Raw genomic sequence first — 20,932 nt, 5'->3', positions numbered from 1 at the left:
GTTGTATAGTATTTAAGCGCCAAATAAAGTAGGTTTGGGCGCCAATAAAGTGCGCGTAACCGCCGTACAAAGACAGAGTTAAGACGCTTTTTAAAGATGTATAGGATCACTTCCAGGCAACGTAAAGCATTGATAGGATGTCAAAGAATTTTTCTTAGGAATAGCAATGGAAATCGTGGAACGCTTGGCCATAATCTCTTTGCTGGAAGCAATAAATTCGTGTTATCACGACATTACGCTAGTGGTTCTAGAAGCTTTGCTAGGAGAGTTGCAAGCAGACTGTTTTGGACAACAGGGGTCTTGATTATCAGCGGTGGTACTGTTATAATGGTAGGTTGTGCATTAATAAGAATACTTGATTATACAATTGTGCACTCTATTTCTCTTTTTATCCCAGCAGCTTCATCCCTTAGTAGCATTATAACTGTCTTTCCTTAGTAATGGGGCCATCGTGTGTGTTGTCACTATTGTGCACGCTTGTTAAGTTTAGTGGGGCTGCCCACCACTCCTTCCCTCCAAAAAATCAGTATTAATCCACCTGGTGCAGTTTGTACTCGATCCCTTGTCCTGATCATCACATAATAGTGGATGTGCTTGCATCACCATGCAGACCTCACTGTATGACATGTGCAGGAGCTTATAGATTCTATTATCTAATCTCTAATACATAATTGTTGAATTGCAAGTATATATTTTATGTATCAGCATTAGAATAGTGCACGTGTCCACCATGAAGTTTGCAAATGTACTGGCCTCTATACATCCATACATTTGATAGCAATGAGCAACAAGATTATAGTATATGTGTATTATATGGGACTTGTGATTTTCTATGCACCAAATGCTACAGTGTTATTGTAACCATTTAAACCTGATCAGGCAAATCATGTTGTGAGTCCTCTTTTAGTTAACGTAATGCACAACAGCCTCAATAGTAACTATTAATAAAGAACAGGGTTTGGCTTTGGCATGTCTAATCTGTGCATATTTACCTTTAACCATTGCAGCAAAGCAGTTTGTTTTATATCTGAGGATAGAACTTTTTTTGTAGTAAAAAAATCATGCCATAGTTTTATAACTTAAATTTTGAAGCTAAAACAGAGCTCATAAACAGCTGCAGTGACAATAATGGACCCTTTACATAATAAGAAATAACTGAGCTGTGTCACATGCTTAAATCATTTATGCCGCCTCATGATACTTGTATGAAAATTTCAAGCTGGGAGACAAAGATGAAATGGTTGTAGTAATGTACGCTCTCCATCATGAATTTGCAACTGTTCTGTTCAAAGTTTCTTCAAACTTATTCATATAATACGCACATTCAACAGTACTATATTTTTAGTGATTTTGTCAAACCTTGTTCTCCCAGTTGTGGTCACATGAGCTAGACATATTCCAGGAAATGACATTTCAGTAATTGTGTCATTATGAATCCCATTGGACTATTGGGCAAAATTATACAGTTACAAGGAAAGCTGCCTTTTCTGGTCCCATAATCTCTGGGGGGTATGGAGCATCACAATAGAAGCGAGTTTTTCAAACAAACACTATGGTACAATCATAACTCTGTGCAGTGACGTAAGCAACATGATGAATAATATTGTATGTGGGGAAACTTTGGTGTCAGAAAAAATTGGTGGATGACCATGAATTTGCCATATTTTTCTCATCCAAATATTTTGGTTGGGAGAAAAACAGCAGCTCACTAGTATGTAGACAAGTGTATTTTACAATATATTTTAAAGCAGTCCCTTGAGTAACTCTGTACCAGCAAGGGCTACTGAATCATCGAGCTAGAGTCCCTCCAGTGCTGTTGACTACTGAACCATGTGGTATCCTTGAACCTTGTAGTCTAGATACAATGTGAGCGCTAGCTACCATGCATATTCCACTATTCCAGGGGGTGGACTGACCTTGTAGTTGATTTTGGCGCTCAATTAGATGTCAAGCATTGTACCACACCAGGTATAGAAATCGGTAATTAATTAAAACAAGGGCGTGCACTTAGCTAACAATTCACCAGATTTTATTTCGCCAACTGTGATATATTGCTTGATTCACCAGATTATCTCTCTTCAAAGTTTCCCTCCATATGGTAAAGCAAAAACCATTTTATGCCTTTGTTTCTGTGAAATATGAAACATTAAGGAACTTTGAGGTATGAAGTTGAATCACATCATTGCCTATATTTTCATGTGTACCTCCTTTGCCATTTCTTCCCCCTATAGGCTTATTCGCATGTGAAAGGGAAAGCTTTTGCATGGATTGAAGATCTCTACCCAGAGAACATGATGAAAGGCATATCTAATGGTAAGTATGTTCTGTGTAAACAATAGTGAGTTATCACCTTGTAAATTGTTTTATAAGGCTCATCAATTCTAGAGAGTTTATATAAGCAATGAAAATTGTTAACAGTTTTGAATTCTTTTAAAAGCCAACATCACACCAGCCTGTCCAAACTGTGAATGATCTTAAAATTTAATGAAGCATCGACTGCTTTATTTTTGTATATAGTCACCATCTGGTTTTTAATACTCTGTTATGTGTGTTCTACTTTAATAGCAGTATTTGTGCCCTTCCTTCATAATACTTGGCATTCTTTGACTTTTAAATACGCTTCAGTTGTGTGTTTATGATGGTACACCCTGTATATGGCACTGTTGCAGTTTGTCTTATGAGTGTCATAAAATAAAGAGACAAGTACTTGTGAAGCTGAGTATGTACCTGAGTTGACATGTGTTGGATGAAGATGAAATATAGTGTTGGTCCTGACCATAATCTAGCATCTCTCTCTTCCATGCATGCACACACACGCACGCACGCACACGTGTGAACACGTGCACACTTTCCATTTCAGCAATGTACGTATTCTTTTGTGCTCAAATGATTTTTTTAAAATTTAAATGGCCACACTACACGTAACCACATGTTTGAATATGGATTCCATTGTTTGTGGTAGCTATTCCCTGCTGATTCCAGTGCCTTTATGAAAGTGGTCACATTCTTCATTATGTTTTATCAATAGAATGGTAAATATTACATATGTTACACATTGGTCATATAAAACAGAAAATAGTTTCATCATCTTAGGAAACTTCTTCCATAACTTTGCCACCTAACTTGATTTGAGGATACTCATATTGCACTGGAGGAAGTCCAAGGCAAGCTTGCGTTTTGCCAGAGGCATGCAAAAACACAACTACTTTAAAAAGATTTTGCATAGGGAGTAAACCAGTAGTGAACAAGGGTATATTTGGCAGCTGTTGCTGTATAAACAATTTGTGATTTGTAGAACACAGGCTTTGTGCAGCTACATAAATTGGTTTACACAACCCATCCTTTGGTTACAAATTGTTGTAGTTGTGTATAACAAGAGCTTGTGTGTAGCAATGGTAACGTGTAGCAATGGTAACGTGTAGCAATGGTAACATTTGTTAGGGCATTTGAATGGCATAAGTTCTCTTATCACATGCATGCGCGCACACACACACATACACACACACAGTCTCTCTCTCAATTATTAGAAAGTGGGTGGTTAATGCTGTTTATGGCTTTGAATTATATTGTGTAATTAATGAATTAGGTATTGATAAATGAATTAGACATATTGGGAGTTTCTATGCAGTGTCAAATTGTACCCAGCAAATGTGATATGGCTTTGTTTTGAATTCCTGCTGTATGGTGTGATTAAGCAGCCATTAGCCAGTGTGAATTGGACACCTAATTATGCCCTTAAGTGTTCAGTAATCCCCTGTGGTTAATATCGAGGTGTTATCTCGTAAGCACATTGATGATGGTATTAATATGGCAAGTTAATGGGCTGTGATAGCCAATCCTATGCATGGGGCTATCGATTATCACTTTCTGTCGTTTAATGGACCTTCACTGTGGCACAGTATGTTTGTGAAGGACAGTTATGATAAGAGTGATTGACTTATCAAAACTGTGCGATGCTATCGTCATTTGTTTCATGATGATTATTTATGAGGGAGTACTTTATATGAGTGTTGCTTCCTTCAATAACACAAAACACATAATTTGCATTATTACCAGTCCTGGTCTCCTCTTTTGTGAGGTCTTTGTGTCAAAGGTGTCTATAGAATTTCCTGCTTCTAATTTGCACCATTTTCTGTTATAAATAATATCATCCATTGGTTCCCCATGACAACACTATTATGCTCATGCTCAGCAGATTGCCACGGGCACTATTATTATCTATGCTGATTCAATTAAAAGAATATCACTGCTGCCTTAGAAACCAAAAATATATCATATCAGATTTAAATTTTTTTGCCAGAGAAGCAGTAGGAAGCCATGACTCCACTAATGTAGTCTTGAGGATGACATGAGCCTTTACTGAATTTGGTCGTGAATATTTTCCAGGGATGATAAGTGTCTGTGTTATACATGACAGCTGAAAGTGAGTATGAGGATGGTTTAAAACTTTATAACACAAAGTAACATTATGTTTCTTTCAAGTGTACAAAAATGTTGCAGCTGCTACATTAATTCGACTTAATTTGTTGTTTCAACAACAACTTTAAAATAGTGTTGTAACAGTTTAGAAAAAGTAGAGAAGTTTTTGTAGGACTTCTAGCTTGTAGATTAATGTTTCTTGCCATAATTTTGGTTGGTACAATATATTTTATTAAGTCCCACTCACAATGTTAATCTCACAGTCGATTTATCAATGAAATATTGTAAATGCTTGCCACTTGCAAGTCGTAATTTCTTATTCAGTGTTTTTGCTTATGCATCTTCTATCAGTTTCCTTCAGGAATTGCAGTTTACAAAGCATGTGTCCTGGATCTCAATGTTTGTACATTTTTGGAGTTTCTGTGTAAAGTTTAATAGCTACTTACCATTGACATGTTGTGAAATTAGTGTGTGTAATGTGATGTGTGTAGAGAAGGCATGGTAGTGTGTCTTACTTCATCACTGATTCAGCGTCTGCTATCCTACAGTATTAACCTACTAGTAAATAGTCTTGTGTGTATGTCATAATAACAACTAATTTGTTCGGTTGTTAACCATACCCTACATGTACGTGTAAGTAGGTTATATCATACAAACGAAACAGTTACCTCTCTGGTGCTTTGTAAGCATCTTATGATGGAGTCTCTATCTCATTTCCTTGCTGGTAGATCCAAGCTGTCTTTTGTGATGTGTTGTCTAGGCAGATCAGAGGGTGGGTTTCATGCTGTCTGACAACAACACCAAGGTTCATTCTCAAAAGACAGCTGTTGTTCCTCAGTAAGGAAAGTGCTAGAATACTAAATTGGCATTGCAAAGCTGCAGCAGCTAATGAGCATCAAAGTGTGGACAATGTCATTTCTAAAGTAGCATATGATATGATGCAGTCAATTTGTAACTAACCAACCATAAGAGTAATTACACCTCAGTTTATGGGCAGATCCATTTCTGTTGTAGAGTGCTCCATTAGCAACTTGTTTAATACTGCCCTGCCTTTGTATTTGATCCATGGTAGTTTACTTATCATATCCCACCATCCTGCTTCCACCTACACTGGCTGTACACAATTTTCAAGCCATACAATTTTGTGGTTGAACAGCTTGAAACATTATTGTTGTGCACACTCCTAACGTACAGCAATATGATATAACTTCCTTGAGTTTCTTTAACAAATAACTAGGGAATGTAGTCTGAAATAAAGGCGTGCAATGCAAGAACACAGATGGTAGTCTAGTCGCTTTTTGCAATGGAGGAAGCAGGATACATTTCTCTGTCCATTGTTCCTTTATACTGTGCTGTACATATGTTGCGTTAATTGTACAAGGAAAAGATTGCAAAGATGGTAAGTTGCTTTTGGACAAAGGTAGCTGTTCATATGTAACATTGCCTCAATGGCAACTTTCAGTTCTGTACAGAGCCAGTGTGTGTGTGTGTAGTGTACGGGTTTGTGCATGCTGTATTCAGCTACGATCAGGATTGTTGCTATGTCTGCATTGTTGCAGTTACACTTTTCAGTGTTGGTAACATATCCTTTAGTAAATGTGGAAGCCCTTTACTATTTTTCATAGGAATTCAACTAATTCATCTCTGCCATGTACAGTACATTACCATGTCATGTTGGGTTGGGGTTGTGTTGTGAAGGGAGAATTGTATTGTGGGTATAAAATTTGTGATGCGATTTAGGAGCGGGTCACTTATCTGAGTGGGTGAAGTCTTGGTCAAGTGGCAGTCAACCTAAAAGCAATAGTAGTGAAAACCAAGGTGTGTACATGTCTGTCTGTCCATGTGTCTGTTTGTAGTGTGTGCGTGAGTGTGCACCCTGTGTGTGTGTTGTGTGTGCATATTTAGTAACGTGTGTATGAGTATATGCACATGTCTGTCTGTGTGTTATGTATAAATATGTTTGTTTGTACACACAGTGATATCATCACCCCATCGCACTACTGTGTACACACACACAAAGTTTGTGTTTACATGACCCATGGTGATATCCATTGACCTCCAATAGTAATTTACCATTTGACATGGCAACAATGCTGTCAGGTACCAGTCTGTTTAGTGTCTGTGATATGTTTGTTAGTGCCAGAGGAAATTAAGTCATGCGTCAACTATTTTGCTATGTACCTTTGTAGTGAAATGTAATATTCCAAGTACTACAGTTTGCCATATAGAGCATAACTTCTAAGGGAAGAGCCTTTGTGTTTGACTGCAAACATTTTTCACAAGTTACATATTCTCTCATACTATAACAATAGATACCATGATACAATTACAGTGTGTGTATATATCTTGTCTTCCTTTGTACTAGTAATGCATAAGTACAGGGTGTTTTCCTGGAATTTTTAAAAAAATGTGACTTGCAGTAGTTAAAATGGCTCACAGATAATGGACTGAATGGCCAATCTCTTATTTTATATAGGCAGGTTTAACAAGAAGGTGTGGCAATATATTACATGATTTTGCGTAACGTAATCTGGATTTGTGTAGGACAAAAAGATTGGGAAAATCAAATGTAGGGCAAAGGTTTTCAAAGTGTTTCTGAGCACTGTAATACTGCATCAAGTAATCACTACCTGAAATACAAATCTTGTAGCTAGTCATACTTTGTCAATACTCGGGATTTGCTGGAAAGGAATAATGGGATGACTTTTCTGTACAGCTGGTTTATGAACATGAAATTTAAATTACCTCCTAAAAAAATTACTTTAACACCTGAAAGGTAACTTATTTTACCATGCCTGAGTTTATTAATGGTTTTAGTCCTCTAACTACCCGTTTTTATCATTGCTTGATTGATAAGTTCCTGTTAACATTGCATTTCTTTTGCCTTACAAAAATGGTTGATAATTTCCGCATGCATCGCATTTTTATGACCACACCTCTTCGTTAAATATATCTATAAAACACCATTGTTCTAGTCATGTAGTAGTACACCAAACTCTTCTGGTAAGCTATGGGACCATTTTGAACAGGGACAATTGTTGTGTCCTTTTAAAAAAAAAATCTCTGTATCTAAATTGTGAATAGTGCAGTTATCCTATTTTTTGTATCTTAAATGATGTCTTCTGCTGCCATTTGGTTGTAGTTGTATCTCTGCTTCTCTGCTAATGTTTGTTGTGAAATGTGGTCTTTGTATATCATGTTTGTCATCTTGCAGGTTCAAGTACAGCAGCGTCACAGGTAAGCCACTGCTCGTACACAGTATATTAGTGTTTGCACATTAAATTAGGGGCCTGATACGGAAAAGGCTTTTCACGATTTAAAGCAACGAGAAGATAAATGGAGAAAGAAGATCTTAGAACTGCAGGTAGGAACATGTGTGTTGCAAGTGTGACTACAAAATTCACAAGTGCCTGGACTGGTGTGACCATTAGAGGTGCTAAATATTTTTGACCAAAAAACTCATTGCTTTAGTTTGCTGAGCTGTATTGTTTTTTACTTGCACAAAGATATCACACTATACAGGGAATTCATTATAATGTTGCTATCAGACTTGCTAATCAATCACACAGGTGACCTACAAAGATTGCTTGCCAACTGGAATTTCAATTCCTTCCAATATATCTTTTCTTTCAGCAAAAGACAGATGTAAATGACTGCTTTTTTATAATTATTAGAGCTTTACAGTTTACAGCACTGAAGGTCTGACAGCAGCTTGTGCTGCAGGCTTACCTAACCTAACAAACTGTTGTGCAATGGTAAATTGTATATCAACAGTATATTCTTTCTCCGCTGCATGAATGATTTTTATAAATGGCAGTTGCGTCATTTTCAGTTGATCAGCCACATTGGTGAATCATATTTCAATATTTCAAAAGTTATTTTAGAATCACAGGAAAAATTGTAGTGGTCTGCTAAAACCTGTATGGTATTGTATTGTGTAGAGTACGAAAAAGTCCTTGAATCCACATGTTTCAATGCTTTGTGTATATACTAGTTCTGTAGCAAAGGCAAATTGTTGGTAGTAACAGCAAAGATACAGGATGGCTCACATCCCATGTACATGTTGGTGTTTCAGGCTTCTGTGACACAGCTGGCTTCCACCTGCTGATTAAGCTGTCTGTGTTTAATGCTTTCTTTTTTTAAAAGTTGGCTTGTGGGGGGAGGCTGTATGGTAGTTGTTGTCCAGACAGTGACTGCTGTGCACACACTTTGAAGTATAAGTTTGCTGTATACACTCTATGTGATGCATGCATGTACCCACACATGTATGCATGTGCACGTACACACTGTACATACACGCATGCACACACGCATACGCACACAGTGACACAACACACACAAGTACACACGCATACAAAGAGACACATAGACAGTACACACATCATGACATGTATGTACATATAACCTGTCTATGGTTCACATATTTTGCCATGGCATGCTGTTTCTTTCAGTTTGAATTTTAACTTACTAGTTTAGTTCAGGGTACATGTTTATCTTAGCCTATGATTATTTGACAAGAATCTCCCGGACTGCTTTAGGAACAACATGTAATAATCCCATCAGCCACTACAACCTTTAGCAATTCATTTATGCTAACATGTATGTACATGCTAACAATTTTTATAGTGTTGTTTTTGTATGTTTACTAGGAGAGGATTGTAGAGCTTGAAAATGAAAACAGAGAGCTGCAGCTAAACAAGGAGATGGGTGGGGCGATAAGGAAGCGTAGAGGGAAGGTGTGTCACCACATAAGCATGTGTTAATGTCACTACAAAAGCTTACGTGTGCACCCACACCACAGTGCATGCATGCACGCACATACACACACATACGCTGCAAACAAATCCTTACAGACGCCTATAACAATAATTGCATCATCAACATGGCTGCAATCTCATTCAATTACTGACAGTGTATCATGTTTGCACACAATACACATCACCAACATCTTGTAAGGTTCCTGTTGAAACAAGTAATCAGCTTACCATGCTAGCCATATAGTCAATATGGCTGTAAACACATTCCCTTTAATGTATAATTGCTGACTGTGATGCTATGCCTTGTAGTTGAGTTACGAGATTCTTCTTGACAAGATTAGAATTTAATATGGGATGGTAGTCTTGCGGATATTGTCCAAAGCTTGTATATAAAAATTTGCCTTTTGTTTTCTTACATGCACATATAGCGAAGACTTGTTCATTTCTTCACAAATAAGACCACCTCAGGTCAAGTACTTCACATACCAAAGCTAAACAAACAAGGCTACCTCATAATTGATTCCAGTTATGTGTTTTGTTCCCACAGGTGGGCCTAATAATGAGATTTCTCCTTCCATATACATGCAAGCCAAGCAAGTATTTATACCTTGGGAGACATGTGTAGGATGGGGTGGTAGCACAGTTATACATCCCATGGTTGTTGTTGTATGAGTGCTGCTGATTTTGGTGAGATCAGCACAGCAAGTAATAAAGGCTTCTTTCCTCTTAACTGTGACACGACCCTAAGATGTGATGGATGTTTACTACCTGACATTCTTGTTCAACGTGTTGTCATCTATGACCAAACCATACAATGTTGTCAAACTGTCCATAAAGGGGCAAAGCCGATTTGATTTGGAAGTTTCATTGTGTGGACTTTTGGCCTAAACACTTGCTGGGGTTAGGGTTGGTATTGAATGGTGGTCTGTAGTATACAGGTCTCTGCTGGGACTATTTCTGCTTGAAAATTGTAAATAAAAATTTTATAGTAATAATTTTATTTGTAGAAATACACCTGTGGTGTATCCATTTGTGTTGAATATTTGCATTGGCTTACTATAGTACTCTACTTGTAGTCGACAAAATTTAAATTGTTGAGCTGAGTTTTCATTGGTTGTTTCCCACCTTATCAAATCATCTGTGTCCCCATGTGTTGATGTTTTTGGGATATATCAGTGTTTTGAATTGACCACTGTTTGGTTATCCGGTTACATAGGGAGTGATTTAATTTATAAGATTACATGGTCTGGTTGTAAGCCAATACTTCTTGCATTGGCGAAGTGTGTGTCTGTGCACAGGAGACAAGCTGTAAGGGTTCATTCCTTAAAGTAGTCTTGCCATACCCAATTAGATTGTTAGTATTGAAATACCTGCTTTGTTCACAACAAGCTATGTTGTACTATCCACGTTACAGAGTATGTAAAAAGTAGGACGAGTTTTTCTGTCTTTATCGTATCTCTCGTCTCTACTGGTTTGCTGTTTCTCTTAAGTTGTAATGTTTTGTATGTGCCCAGTGGAGGATGCCTAGTAGCAAATTTGTACCAGAAAACATGATTGAACATGATACAATCTACTGCACATGGTCTGCTGTGAATGGTTTTGTATTGGTCGCCACAGTTTTAGATTGGCCCTTGCCCCACAGAGCTGCAGTTGCTTGATTGTTTGTCTGTACAGCACTACATTGGGGCCCCCCTCTGAGATAGGTGTACTATATTTTATGATGCTTGTGTGTTATCCTATATAGAAGTCTCTCATTGAGATGTACACTGATATTCTCAATCTGTTGACCGAGTTTGATGCCAAGTCCAGCCAGAAGGCAGGGAAGATTGTGGATCAGCTACCAAAAGTGTGTTTAGCCTGCTATGTTTATGCATACATTTCTGCGAGTGTGTTTGCGAGTGTGTTTGTATATGTGAGCACATGCAGTACACACATTCATGCTGTTTTTCTCCTAATCGACAGGTTGTGGTGGTTGGTGATCAAAGTGCTGGAAAGACTAGTGTGTTAGAGATGGTCGCCAATGCCAGAATATTTCCCAGGTAACTTATATACACACGTGTGCACACACCACACAAACACACACACACTATTACCATAGTGTGTGTATTTGTACATATAAGCTATGGCAACGATACAACTGTGATACAACTGGATCTCTTTAATATGGCTTTATAAAGTAAGTTCTGAACAATGCTAAGACCCACCTATTATTATGCCAAGGTCTCGTAGCCAACCATATTGATGTGTTTTCACTTTTCCAACTCAGAATATCATCCTTCATGCCTACCAGTGTCATTGTTAACTAGTTGTTTCTACACTTCAGAGGAGCTGGGGAGATGATGACACGTTCTCCTGTGATGGTTACACTCAGTGAGGGAGAGAGACAGATAGCAAGATTCTCTGATTCCTCTAGAGAATATGATCTGACTAAAGATGGGGAGGTTAGTTGGTGTGTGTGTGGCTGGTGTTGATGGTTGTGTGTGGGTAGTTGAAGGAATTGCGTTCTGAGATTGAAGGGAGAATGAGGGCTTCAGTACGTGGTGGACTGACTGTCAGTAGCGAGGTAATGTTATATTGTGTAGGCAATGCTTACACTTGATTCACATGCGTAAATGTTATGTAAGTGGAGCAATCTGTTATTGACTTTTGTGTTGTCTGTTTACCAACTTGTAGCCCATATCCATTAGAGTGTATGGCCCTCAACTGAAAAGAGTTGTATTAGTGGACCTACCAGGGATCATCAGTGTAAGCAGTATAATGTGCATGTATTACAACGTCCGTGTGCAACAGTGTCACATGGAAAACAGAAGTGTACACTTTAATAACAATTTTGATTTCTTATTCATGTATGTGTCTGGTCATGTATACATACCAGATTAATTTCTGTGGTTATGGTGTAGCCTTGCAGGCTGTGTGTATTATATATTAGTTTTTGCTTTCTTTCTCCTTTCAGACTGTTACTACTGGAATGGCTGCAGATACTAGGGAGTCTATAATTAGAATGTGCAAGCAGTATATGAGAAATCCCAATGCCATTATTATGTGTATTCAAGGTGTGTAAAGGACACACACACACACACACACACACACACACACACACACACACACACACACACACACACACACACACACACACACACACACACACACACACACACACACACACACTCTTGCTTCTTCTTCTGCTTGTCTGGAGACCATCATCTCTCTTGAGATCATCAACTCCACCCCAACCCTACATGGAAGGTACACATGTCCCCAGCCAGGGGATGCTGAATAATCTATTTTACAAGCTGTTGAAGTTTAGGCCAGGTGAGATGACCCCAGGAGGGTGGATAGGCCATAGATAATTGCAGGGACCTGAGTCAGAGACTCATGCAAAGCATGGTGTATGCATAATATGTAAAGCCCTCTTGGGAATCCTCTGACCTTGCCTGCTACACACACAACACAATTCCTAGGGCTCTGCTTCCAAAGTTCTGGTTTGGTTGCACTTTGCACTAAAAGCATGAAGTGGATATTCCCTCTTGTTGGCTTACAAGTCCAATGCAAGAGTCCTATGGTCTCACTTAGTCTCAACCATGTGTTCAGTCACAGGGGTGCTGCCATAAGAGTCACGTTAACAGGCCTACCACAAAGAGGTTGGCATCACTGGCCTGCACCATACAAATACATGAATGCATACAAAGCATGAGTACAAATACATTGCTATAATACTGCATGCATATTGTTTGTACAAATTAGATGGGTCAGTTGATGCAGAAAGAAGTATAGTGACTGATTTAGTCAGCCAAGTTGACCCTGAAGGTACAGCCCTCTGTGCTGCTGTCACATCAATAACTACTTTCATATTTTGATAACACTCACTTTTTGTATACTAATAATGCACTCTTTAATTTGTTTTCCAGGACAGAGGACAATATTTGTTCTCACTAAGGTTGACCTAGCTGAAAGACAAGGAATCAAACAGGAAAGAGTATGTTGATATGTCTGTGTATCAGTTGTACTTTGTATTCCATTGAATAGGATTCAATGTGTACATATTACTTTTCAGATCAAGGCCATTTTGGAGGGAAAACTGTTTCCAATGAAAGCACTTGGTTACTATGCTGTTGTGACTGGAAGAGGTGAACCCTGTTCTGTTATTTATTGAACACAATCTAACAGTTATTTGCATCTCATCATCTCATATGTACTATCCTATAGGTAACAAGAATGAATCCATCGACACCATTCAGAAATACGAGAGGGAATACTTTGCTACCTCACGTGTTTTTCAGTGAGTTTCGTTGTTTGTGTTTGATTGGAGGACAAAACCTCACTGGACTAAATAGAGCGTGTGTGTTCTATTATTTATACAACTGAAGTACAAAATTTCATAAGTTTTAGGTGACACTAGCATGTTTTCTCCAAATTAGCAGACACATTTCTGTGGCAGGATGTCACAGTCATTTGAGGTGTCTGTTGGAAGTTGTGTATATAGTTAGATATATTGGGGTGGCTGTTTTGGATGTTCCACCAGAGGATATTGACATGTTCTGTAGGAGTGGAATGTTGATGGATGGCCAACTGAGCACAAGAAACATGGTGAATGCTGTCAATGAAGAGTTCTGGAAGATGGTGAAGGGATCAATTGATGAACAGACTGTAGTGTTCAGTGGTATGTCATGTGCACATCGCAATCAATACCTATTTCAGGTATTTGTACCAATTCTTTAATAGCAGCAATCACTGAAATTAAAATCTAGACAAATAAAACCAAAACCCACAATCGGTATTTACTTGTGTTAGTATATAAGTAATGGCTTGAACTTTGCTGTCTATCCAACTTCACCTCGTAGTGTTAACTTCGTGAACAAAGAATTTTTGGAAGGTGCTATGCATCTTGTATACACAAATACAATGTTTGTTTAGTAGGCTATACCAAAACCACAAGTTGTCTGTGTTATTGTTTATTAATGGCTGCTTGATGTGTAACAATGTAGTGTTGAAGTTACCAACTCTGTCACTATGTGATCATATTTTTAATACTTTTGCTGATGTAATAATATCCTTTGATGTCTGTAGTCATAAAATAATAATGTAACTACCGTTAATAAACTTAATTTAATCATGGCCAACTCAGTATTACACAAAAGTACAAATTAATAGAAACAAGTCAGTAGTAGTAGTAGTGGTAGTGGTAGTGCTTTTGAAGAACCATTTATCCTACGATTGCTGTTGAGGAAATAAGATTTTTTTACAATATGAAAATGCTACTTTGTTCACAATTTCTTGCTTCAATGTTGGCTTCATCCATCTGATCACAGTGCTAATGAATATTCGAATATTGTGTTAGCAAATTGAACGATGTCATGCCAACCAAATAGTCTAATACCCGAACAATCATTTCAGCACTAATCTATCTACCCATGCTCCTGTATGCATTCAAGCGTTAATCAGATGGCTGCAAGTTCGAGGCTGCCCAGGTCCAGTCGTAGATTTTTTTTTCTCCTTTCTCTACCTTTCAAACACACTTTCTGTAACAACTTTAGACAGGCTGTAGGACCAGGTGTCCTACAGACCTTCAGCAGTTTTGCTGTAAAGCCTTAATAAATAATTAATCAATTACTTCACAAAAGTAATTGTAATTTTATTGGATACATATGTGAAATATATACTGTAGTCGTATTGTAATCATAGCAAGTTATACAATTGAATCAAAATTGATAGAATGTGTTGTGGAATCTTTCCTTGCCTGTACCTGTGTACATTTGTAGTGTGTGTTATGGTGTATGACAGCACAGTATTTATACACAGAGACACAGATATGAATACGTAGTACACAACCATGTTCATAGCATGTCTTGTTACGCATTTACACAATACCCCATTACATTGTGTAGCATATCCTAAATAATGCACTTCCTTTAGGTATCAAGTATAACTTAGAAGCAGAGTGGAGAAACAGATTTCCTGGAGAAAGAGTGCTGGACAGGGTAAGGCTATTTATTCTTGTCCTCATTAAAATTCCTCCTTCCTGTGAAGAACGATTTATTTGAAGTAGCAAAGGCTGACATCTTAGATGAGATTGCTGGACTGGCTTATCACAAGAAGATTGAACCTGCAGAATGGTAGGCAAGTCTTGCTGTAGTGTATGTTGCATATACTGTGACGACATGCTAACATTGTGAGTGTTGTATTAGGGTAGTTGATCCAATTATTGCTACATGAACTCTAGTCTTGATGTTACATATCTTGCAATAATTTTACTATAAATGTGAAGATAGTACTCTTCAATTGTAAATTGTAGAGTGATGGTTCCCAACAGCAAGAGATCATGATATAAAAGAAACTCTTGTCAGCAGTATATGTATCATTAATATCTTGCCCTTCAAGTATTTGTTAGCAGTTCCAGTGTGTATGCAGTTCTAGTGTGTATGGTTACTCCTAGAGAACATATGGTATAGAGACTTGTAGGCTCTACAATATATCTTTTAGTCATACCAAGGTCACAATACTATATACCGAGGCCCAATACCAAACCTGTCAAATATATCACGGTGGATAATGGTAAAACAGAAGGAATTAGATGTTGTGGCATCAAAATAAACTGCAGAATGGGTAGCTGAGTGCAAATGTTTACAGAATGGGTAGCTGAGTGCAAATGTGTTTTGCCTTGCAACTTACTATATTCCATTTCTATTCAACTTTTGTTGTACAGTTATAGGCAATACCTATATTTAGTAATACCAAGGTATTACTTTAAAAATATATGGAATGAAGGTTTTTGGCAATACCACAGAGCCCTGGTGACTTGTCTCTCATGTAGGGAGTCTCTACTGACTAAGGAGTTATGGAAGGAGGTGGCCCCATATGTGCTTGATGATGTGCTATTGAATGCTCGACAAAGAGAATCAGCTGTGTAAGTATGCAACTAGAGATAGACCCGCCGTTTCATATGACAATGGATTAAACCTTTTTGTATAAATGCATGCCGGGGATGTCAAGTTTAGGACTACAATAGTGCTGTTTTGTACAATGGGAGCTGTTTAATTTAGGTAGTCTATGACCTAAGGCATCCTGATTTCAGATCAGTTTACAAGTTGTTAAGTTTCTATGTTAGCAGATTCCACGTGTGTCTGCTGTTTATCATTCACATTTTCTCTTGAAGAGAATTTAATACTGAAGTTGATATTAGATTAAGAAAGTGGGCAGATAGTTTAAGTCTAGCAAACTTGTGTATTAAAGTGAGCTATAAATTGTTTGTACAATGTAAATGCTTATATGATTTCCACTTTTCAGGTTGGCAGAGATACAATGTTCAATGTTCTTGCTGACAAACTAGAGGTACCATTACTAACTGTATACTGTAATCTCCAATACTGGTAAAAAGGCTATATCCATTGTCCTAGATTATGGACGTACTCCAACACTTTAGGACAAGAGACCATCACCGTGTTACTGCCTAAATAATATTTAGTGGTTTTTTGTTATTAGTAGCTGTAACTGGCAGCGTATGCATACCCTTTGCTTTATTGATAGCAACATTTCCTGGTCTTGTTATTATTCACTGTAGAGCACGAAGAACGGAAGGTACCACTTACTAACCAAAGACCTGAGGGACTTTGTAATCCAGTCTATCAAAGAACAACATGGCTGGCAAGATGGAAATGTTGAGCAATTGGTATGTAAGCAGTTGAAAGGTATCATGCATACTTTATAGTTTTGCAGATCAAGTCACAAGCTTTCATGGTTTACTTAGTATCTACGTATTGAGCTGGATCCTCAGAAACATTTAATGACTCATGGATGCAATTACACATGATCTTGAAATTTGGCTCATTTGTAGCACTGCTTGACCTGCTAAAAATCTTTTTGTTCAAATTCCTGACATGATATTTACAGTCATTCTTAATTGTCATGTGGAGACCATAAAAGTGTAGTGTCTATTACAACCCTTTTCTGAACTTGTAATGAAGCCAAACCACACATGTCTGTTGTTGACACCTTTACTGTCACCTTTAATCATCTGGTTGGCTGAAATGTTAATTCTATTGAGAAAAATCAACTTTTCATTTTCAGCTATTTTTTTGTTTCTGTTTTTTCAGGATCCAACTCAGCTTGTACATATACTATAGGAGTGAGCAGTATTGCATGTTATTATTCTGTAATAATAATAATAATTCTGTATTGTTGTTTGTTACAGAAATATGTCCAAGTCACAACTCTTGAGGATAAGGATATACGCACACAAGCAGAATGGGACTCAGCATTGAAGTTCATGCATGACTCCCTGTCAACACAGATAGAGAAGGGTTAGCAGTTGTGTGTCAAGTAACGTGATGTGCGCTGCCCCCTGTATAAAGCTCTAGTACTATTTTTATTTTAAAAGAATATATAGGGCCTGTAATTGTGAGCATAATTTATATCAACCATGTAGAGCAACATGATTTTATGATGGTGCTGTATTATTTCTTTGTTACATACTATGGAGTGATCATGAATTCGAAACTGACTGTTCAATTAGAGTATTGTTCTGTAGAAATGGGTTCTGTGTACAACTTCATCCAATTTGAATCACCAGAACACTTATATAAATTTTGAAACATTGCTTGGTAACTTCACAACTAACATTATGGAGAGATCATGCTGTTTCATTTATTTTTTTGAGGACTCCGTTATTAGTATTCTTAAGGAGCATATCCAACATAACTAATCCAAACATGAACTTTCAACACTGTTTACTGGAAAATTAAGAGTTTATTAGACAGGTGGTTTGGATTGATGATCTGTTCATTGTCATTGCAGAGCTCTGTTTATTTACTCAACACTACCCAAACTGAATACACAGTTGGTGGTAAAATACTCTAATTGAACAGTCACTCAGTAATGATGACACTTAATGTGTGAAACCTTCTTGTGATTTTACAGCACGAAGAGACCTCGAGGACTTGAAAGGCCCAGCATCTTTCTATGATAGATGGCTGAAGTGGCAATCTCAGAGCAGTACACAAGCAGTCCATCAGCAGATAGCAGATGAGTTAGCTAAGGCCGTACAAGCTGAACCAGTTAGTAAACTTGTTTGTGTTAGGGTTATGACACTAGTAATCTCACTGCCTGCATGTGTGTATAAGTGTTCGGTGTGGTTAAGGAGTTAACAGTGAAACTTCACTAATAGGGTCACATTGAGGACCAAAAATGTAGCTTCATGAAGTGGTTTTGTTAAAATGAGGTCATGAAAATACACCTTAGCAATGTTTGGGACCTACTTGACATGGTTGCTAAGTGAAGTTTACTGTACTACACTGAGTAAATATTCTACACACTTGTAACTATGGCAAGAAATTTATTAGAGTTTTGATGTGCAGACTCATACATATCAGTTGTCATCCGATGAGGTGGTCACTATTCAGAGAGTGCTAAAACACAAGGGGGTCACCTGTACCCTGGAAGATGTGAGCACTAATATATTTAGACGTGTACAGTTGTCATACTTCTCACTACTCTAGGTACAACATGTCTGGAAACATGTGTACAGGGGACACTTTCTACAAGAGACTATGCAAGTTGTCAATAAATGTCAAAGAGGATTTCTGTTACGACAGTATGATTCCAAGGTGAGTAGCTCTATGTATCAGAAGCTTGTTAAGTCCATTTGGTTGTTTGAAAGTCATTTGTTCTGCAGGATTAAATGTAGAAAATCAACCCTTTCATGAACTATCTGGCTGGTGATTTCCGCACTGATGCAAACGCATTAGTGACTATTTTGTGGTAGTTTTAGTCAATAAACAAGTAGCCTTCTCGACAGCAAGTGATTATCATACAGTACTATTGTACTGTGTATTAGGGATCATGAAGGTTTGGGCTTTTCTGGCCAAATATATCTTCCTAAAACCAGCCTCACAATACCTTCATGGTGCCTTGGCAGTATTGGTTAGGTATAACCAAGCTCAAAATTGTCTTCAGTACAACATGAAACGCTTCCAATAGGTTGCTACAATTTAAAAAAAAATAATTCTGCTGACTGTCTGGCTGACTGGTGCCTTCGACAAGTGTAACTCAAGGCTATGGGCTTGATTCTTTCACTGTTTAACATCGCTTCAGCCCGACAGGTGCCTTTTGGCATATCGCAGTATGTACAATGCATGCTTCATTGTGTTCCATTTATCTTTCCTTGCTGACAGCGCAAGGTGTCGATTCGCAGCAGTGCTGCATGATGCCTTCCATAGCATTTGTAATGGGAATCATTCGAGTTTTCCGTTGTGATTGGATTGATTGCAGAGGTCATTCTCGTAGTATTCTTCATTGGTAACGCTGTAAAACAGGCTGAATATAACTGAAAACAAAGTGTAATGGCCACTCCACTATTTCAGTAATTGGGCATGTGCTCAGACAAAAACAATAAAGACCTAGCGTAATTCTTCTAATGCAGTATGTACGGGGTCACCAGTCAAAATAATGTTACAAAAAAAGTAAACAATCAAGTACAAGGAAAATTTTTAAGTTCGATTAGGGATGAAAGAAATAAAAAGTAGTGAAACAAGGGAGGTCATCTACACCTGAAATATACTAGTGGACATTTAATGTCTAATTCAGTCATGGGTGTAGGGATTAAATGTCCACCAGTATATCTTCAGGTGTAAGCGACCTCCCTTGTTTCACTACTTTTTATTTCTTTGATCCATCATTGCATAAGTGCAGTAGAAATGGAGTAGCTTGCTTGCAGTTTGCTATTATAGAGTCTCAAGCAAGGTCTCAACTGTTAGCCTGAAATTTCGGTACTTCCTGGCTAAGTAGTGATATTTATCTGTACCATGTAGATATTTGTAATTACTGTCCACTCCCATCACACTTAGCATGCCTGTCCAGAAGTGGTGCTGTTCTGGAGGGTACAGCAGTTGATGAGACGATGTGCGCATACTCTCAGAGTCCAACTGCTAGACCATGAAGGTTAGTAGTTGTGCTGAGGAATGAAATGGCATGTATACAATTTACCATCATTGATTTATTGGATATGTATGATAGTATACCCGTTAAATGGTTATCAATGTGTTCTTGTAGTACGGCAGTTGGAGTTGGAGGTGAAGACAATGCTTGATGCCATCACTGCTGACAATGAACAGAAACAACAACTCTTACAAGGAGAAGTGATAGATAAAGCAGAACGGCTAAGTAAGCAGTGTCAACTATTTTATTGTGTATAATATTGTACCACTTTTTTCTAGAACAAGTTCGACTAATACAAGAAAAATTAGGACAGTTTAGAGAAGCTCTAAGGCAACAACATAGATAAACTTTTTAAAAAATGTTTGAAGGATTAATACTGTTTTATTGTATAGAAGATAATAGTTAATCCATGAAATCACCATTGAATTAAACTATTGACCAAAAAATTAACAATTACAGAGAGTTACATGGAATTAGTGTAGAGGTGTCCAGTATAGTGAATTGAGCATAGTGTTAAATGTTGGACCTAGTACTGAGTGGTTTTGATATTTCATAGACGGCATGATGTTGTTACTTGTATAACTATATTACTGTATGCCTTAGATGCAATTTTAGACCTCTACTAATAGATCCAGATACAAAAGCACAGTTTCTAAACATTTTTTTCTCTTGAAAGACATAATTATATTGGCAAGTTCACTGCAAAATTTCTACAACACGTACCCTTCACAACAATCTTCACTAGTTAGAAACTACAGAGCCCATATAAGCTGACCAGAAGCACCCATTTTTATTAATGAACTTTGACCTTTGCAATTTTGTGGGTT

At 37.7% G+C, this 20,932-nt stretch overlaps 1 protein-coding gene across 1 annotated transcript; it reads left to right on the top strand.

The window, feature by feature from the left end:
* The first annotated feature begins 17 nt into the window (after positions 1 to 17).
* On the top strand, positions 18 to 20,523 carry LOC136242023 (dynamin-like GTPase OPA1, mitochondrial). The gene is made up of 30 exons (XM_066033341.1): positions 18 to 330; positions 2,232 to 2,313; positions 6,160 to 6,237; positions 7,634 to 7,656; positions 7,706 to 7,783; positions 9,069 to 9,155; positions 10,921 to 11,022; positions 11,139 to 11,215; positions 11,500 to 11,617; positions 11,665 to 11,739; positions 11,850 to 11,921; positions 12,130 to 12,229; positions 12,921 to 12,983; positions 13,085 to 13,152; positions 13,231 to 13,303; positions 13,383 to 13,455; positions 13,721 to 13,836; positions 15,090 to 15,154; positions 15,204 to 15,289; positions 15,988 to 16,080; positions 16,330 to 16,405; positions 16,461 to 16,505; positions 16,735 to 16,842; positions 17,365 to 17,473; positions 18,090 to 18,226; positions 18,527 to 18,613; positions 18,668 to 18,775; positions 20,015 to 20,108; positions 20,220 to 20,330; positions 20,384 to 20,523. Exons 1-30 carry the CDS (start codon positions 97 to 99, stop codon positions 20,449 to 20,451), a joined length of 2,706 nt encoding a protein of 901 aa, XP_065889413.1. The 5' UTR covers positions 18 to 96; the 3' UTR covers positions 20,452 to 20,523.
* The last annotated feature ends 409 nt before the right edge of the window (positions 20,524 to 20,932 follow it).

Source organism: Dysidea avara, chromosome 13, assembly GCF_963678975.1.
Source record: "Dysidea avara chromosome 13, odDysAvar1.4, whole genome shotgun sequence".
NCBI lineage: Eukaryota > Metazoa > Porifera > Demospongiae > Dictyoceratida > Dysideidae > Dysidea > Dysidea avara.
The sequence above is the reverse complement of the archived record's forward strand: the minus strand, read 5'-3'. Positions and strand labels throughout refer to the sequence as shown.

Excerpts from the sequence above, each read along its gene's own strand:
- LOC136242023 (XM_066033341.1), top strand. The coding sequence starts at position 97 with ATGTATAGGATCACTTCCAGGCAACGTAAAGCATTGATAGGATGTCAA. Across the intron at positions 331-2,231 it reads GCGGTGGTACTGTTATAATG|GCTTATTCGCATGTGAAAGG; the intron begins GTAGGTTGTGCA and ends TTCCCCCTATAG. Across the intron at positions 18,227-18,526 it reads AGGCCGTACAAGCTGAACCA|ACTCATACATATCAGTTGTC; the intron begins GTTAGTAAACTT and ends TTTGATGTGCAG.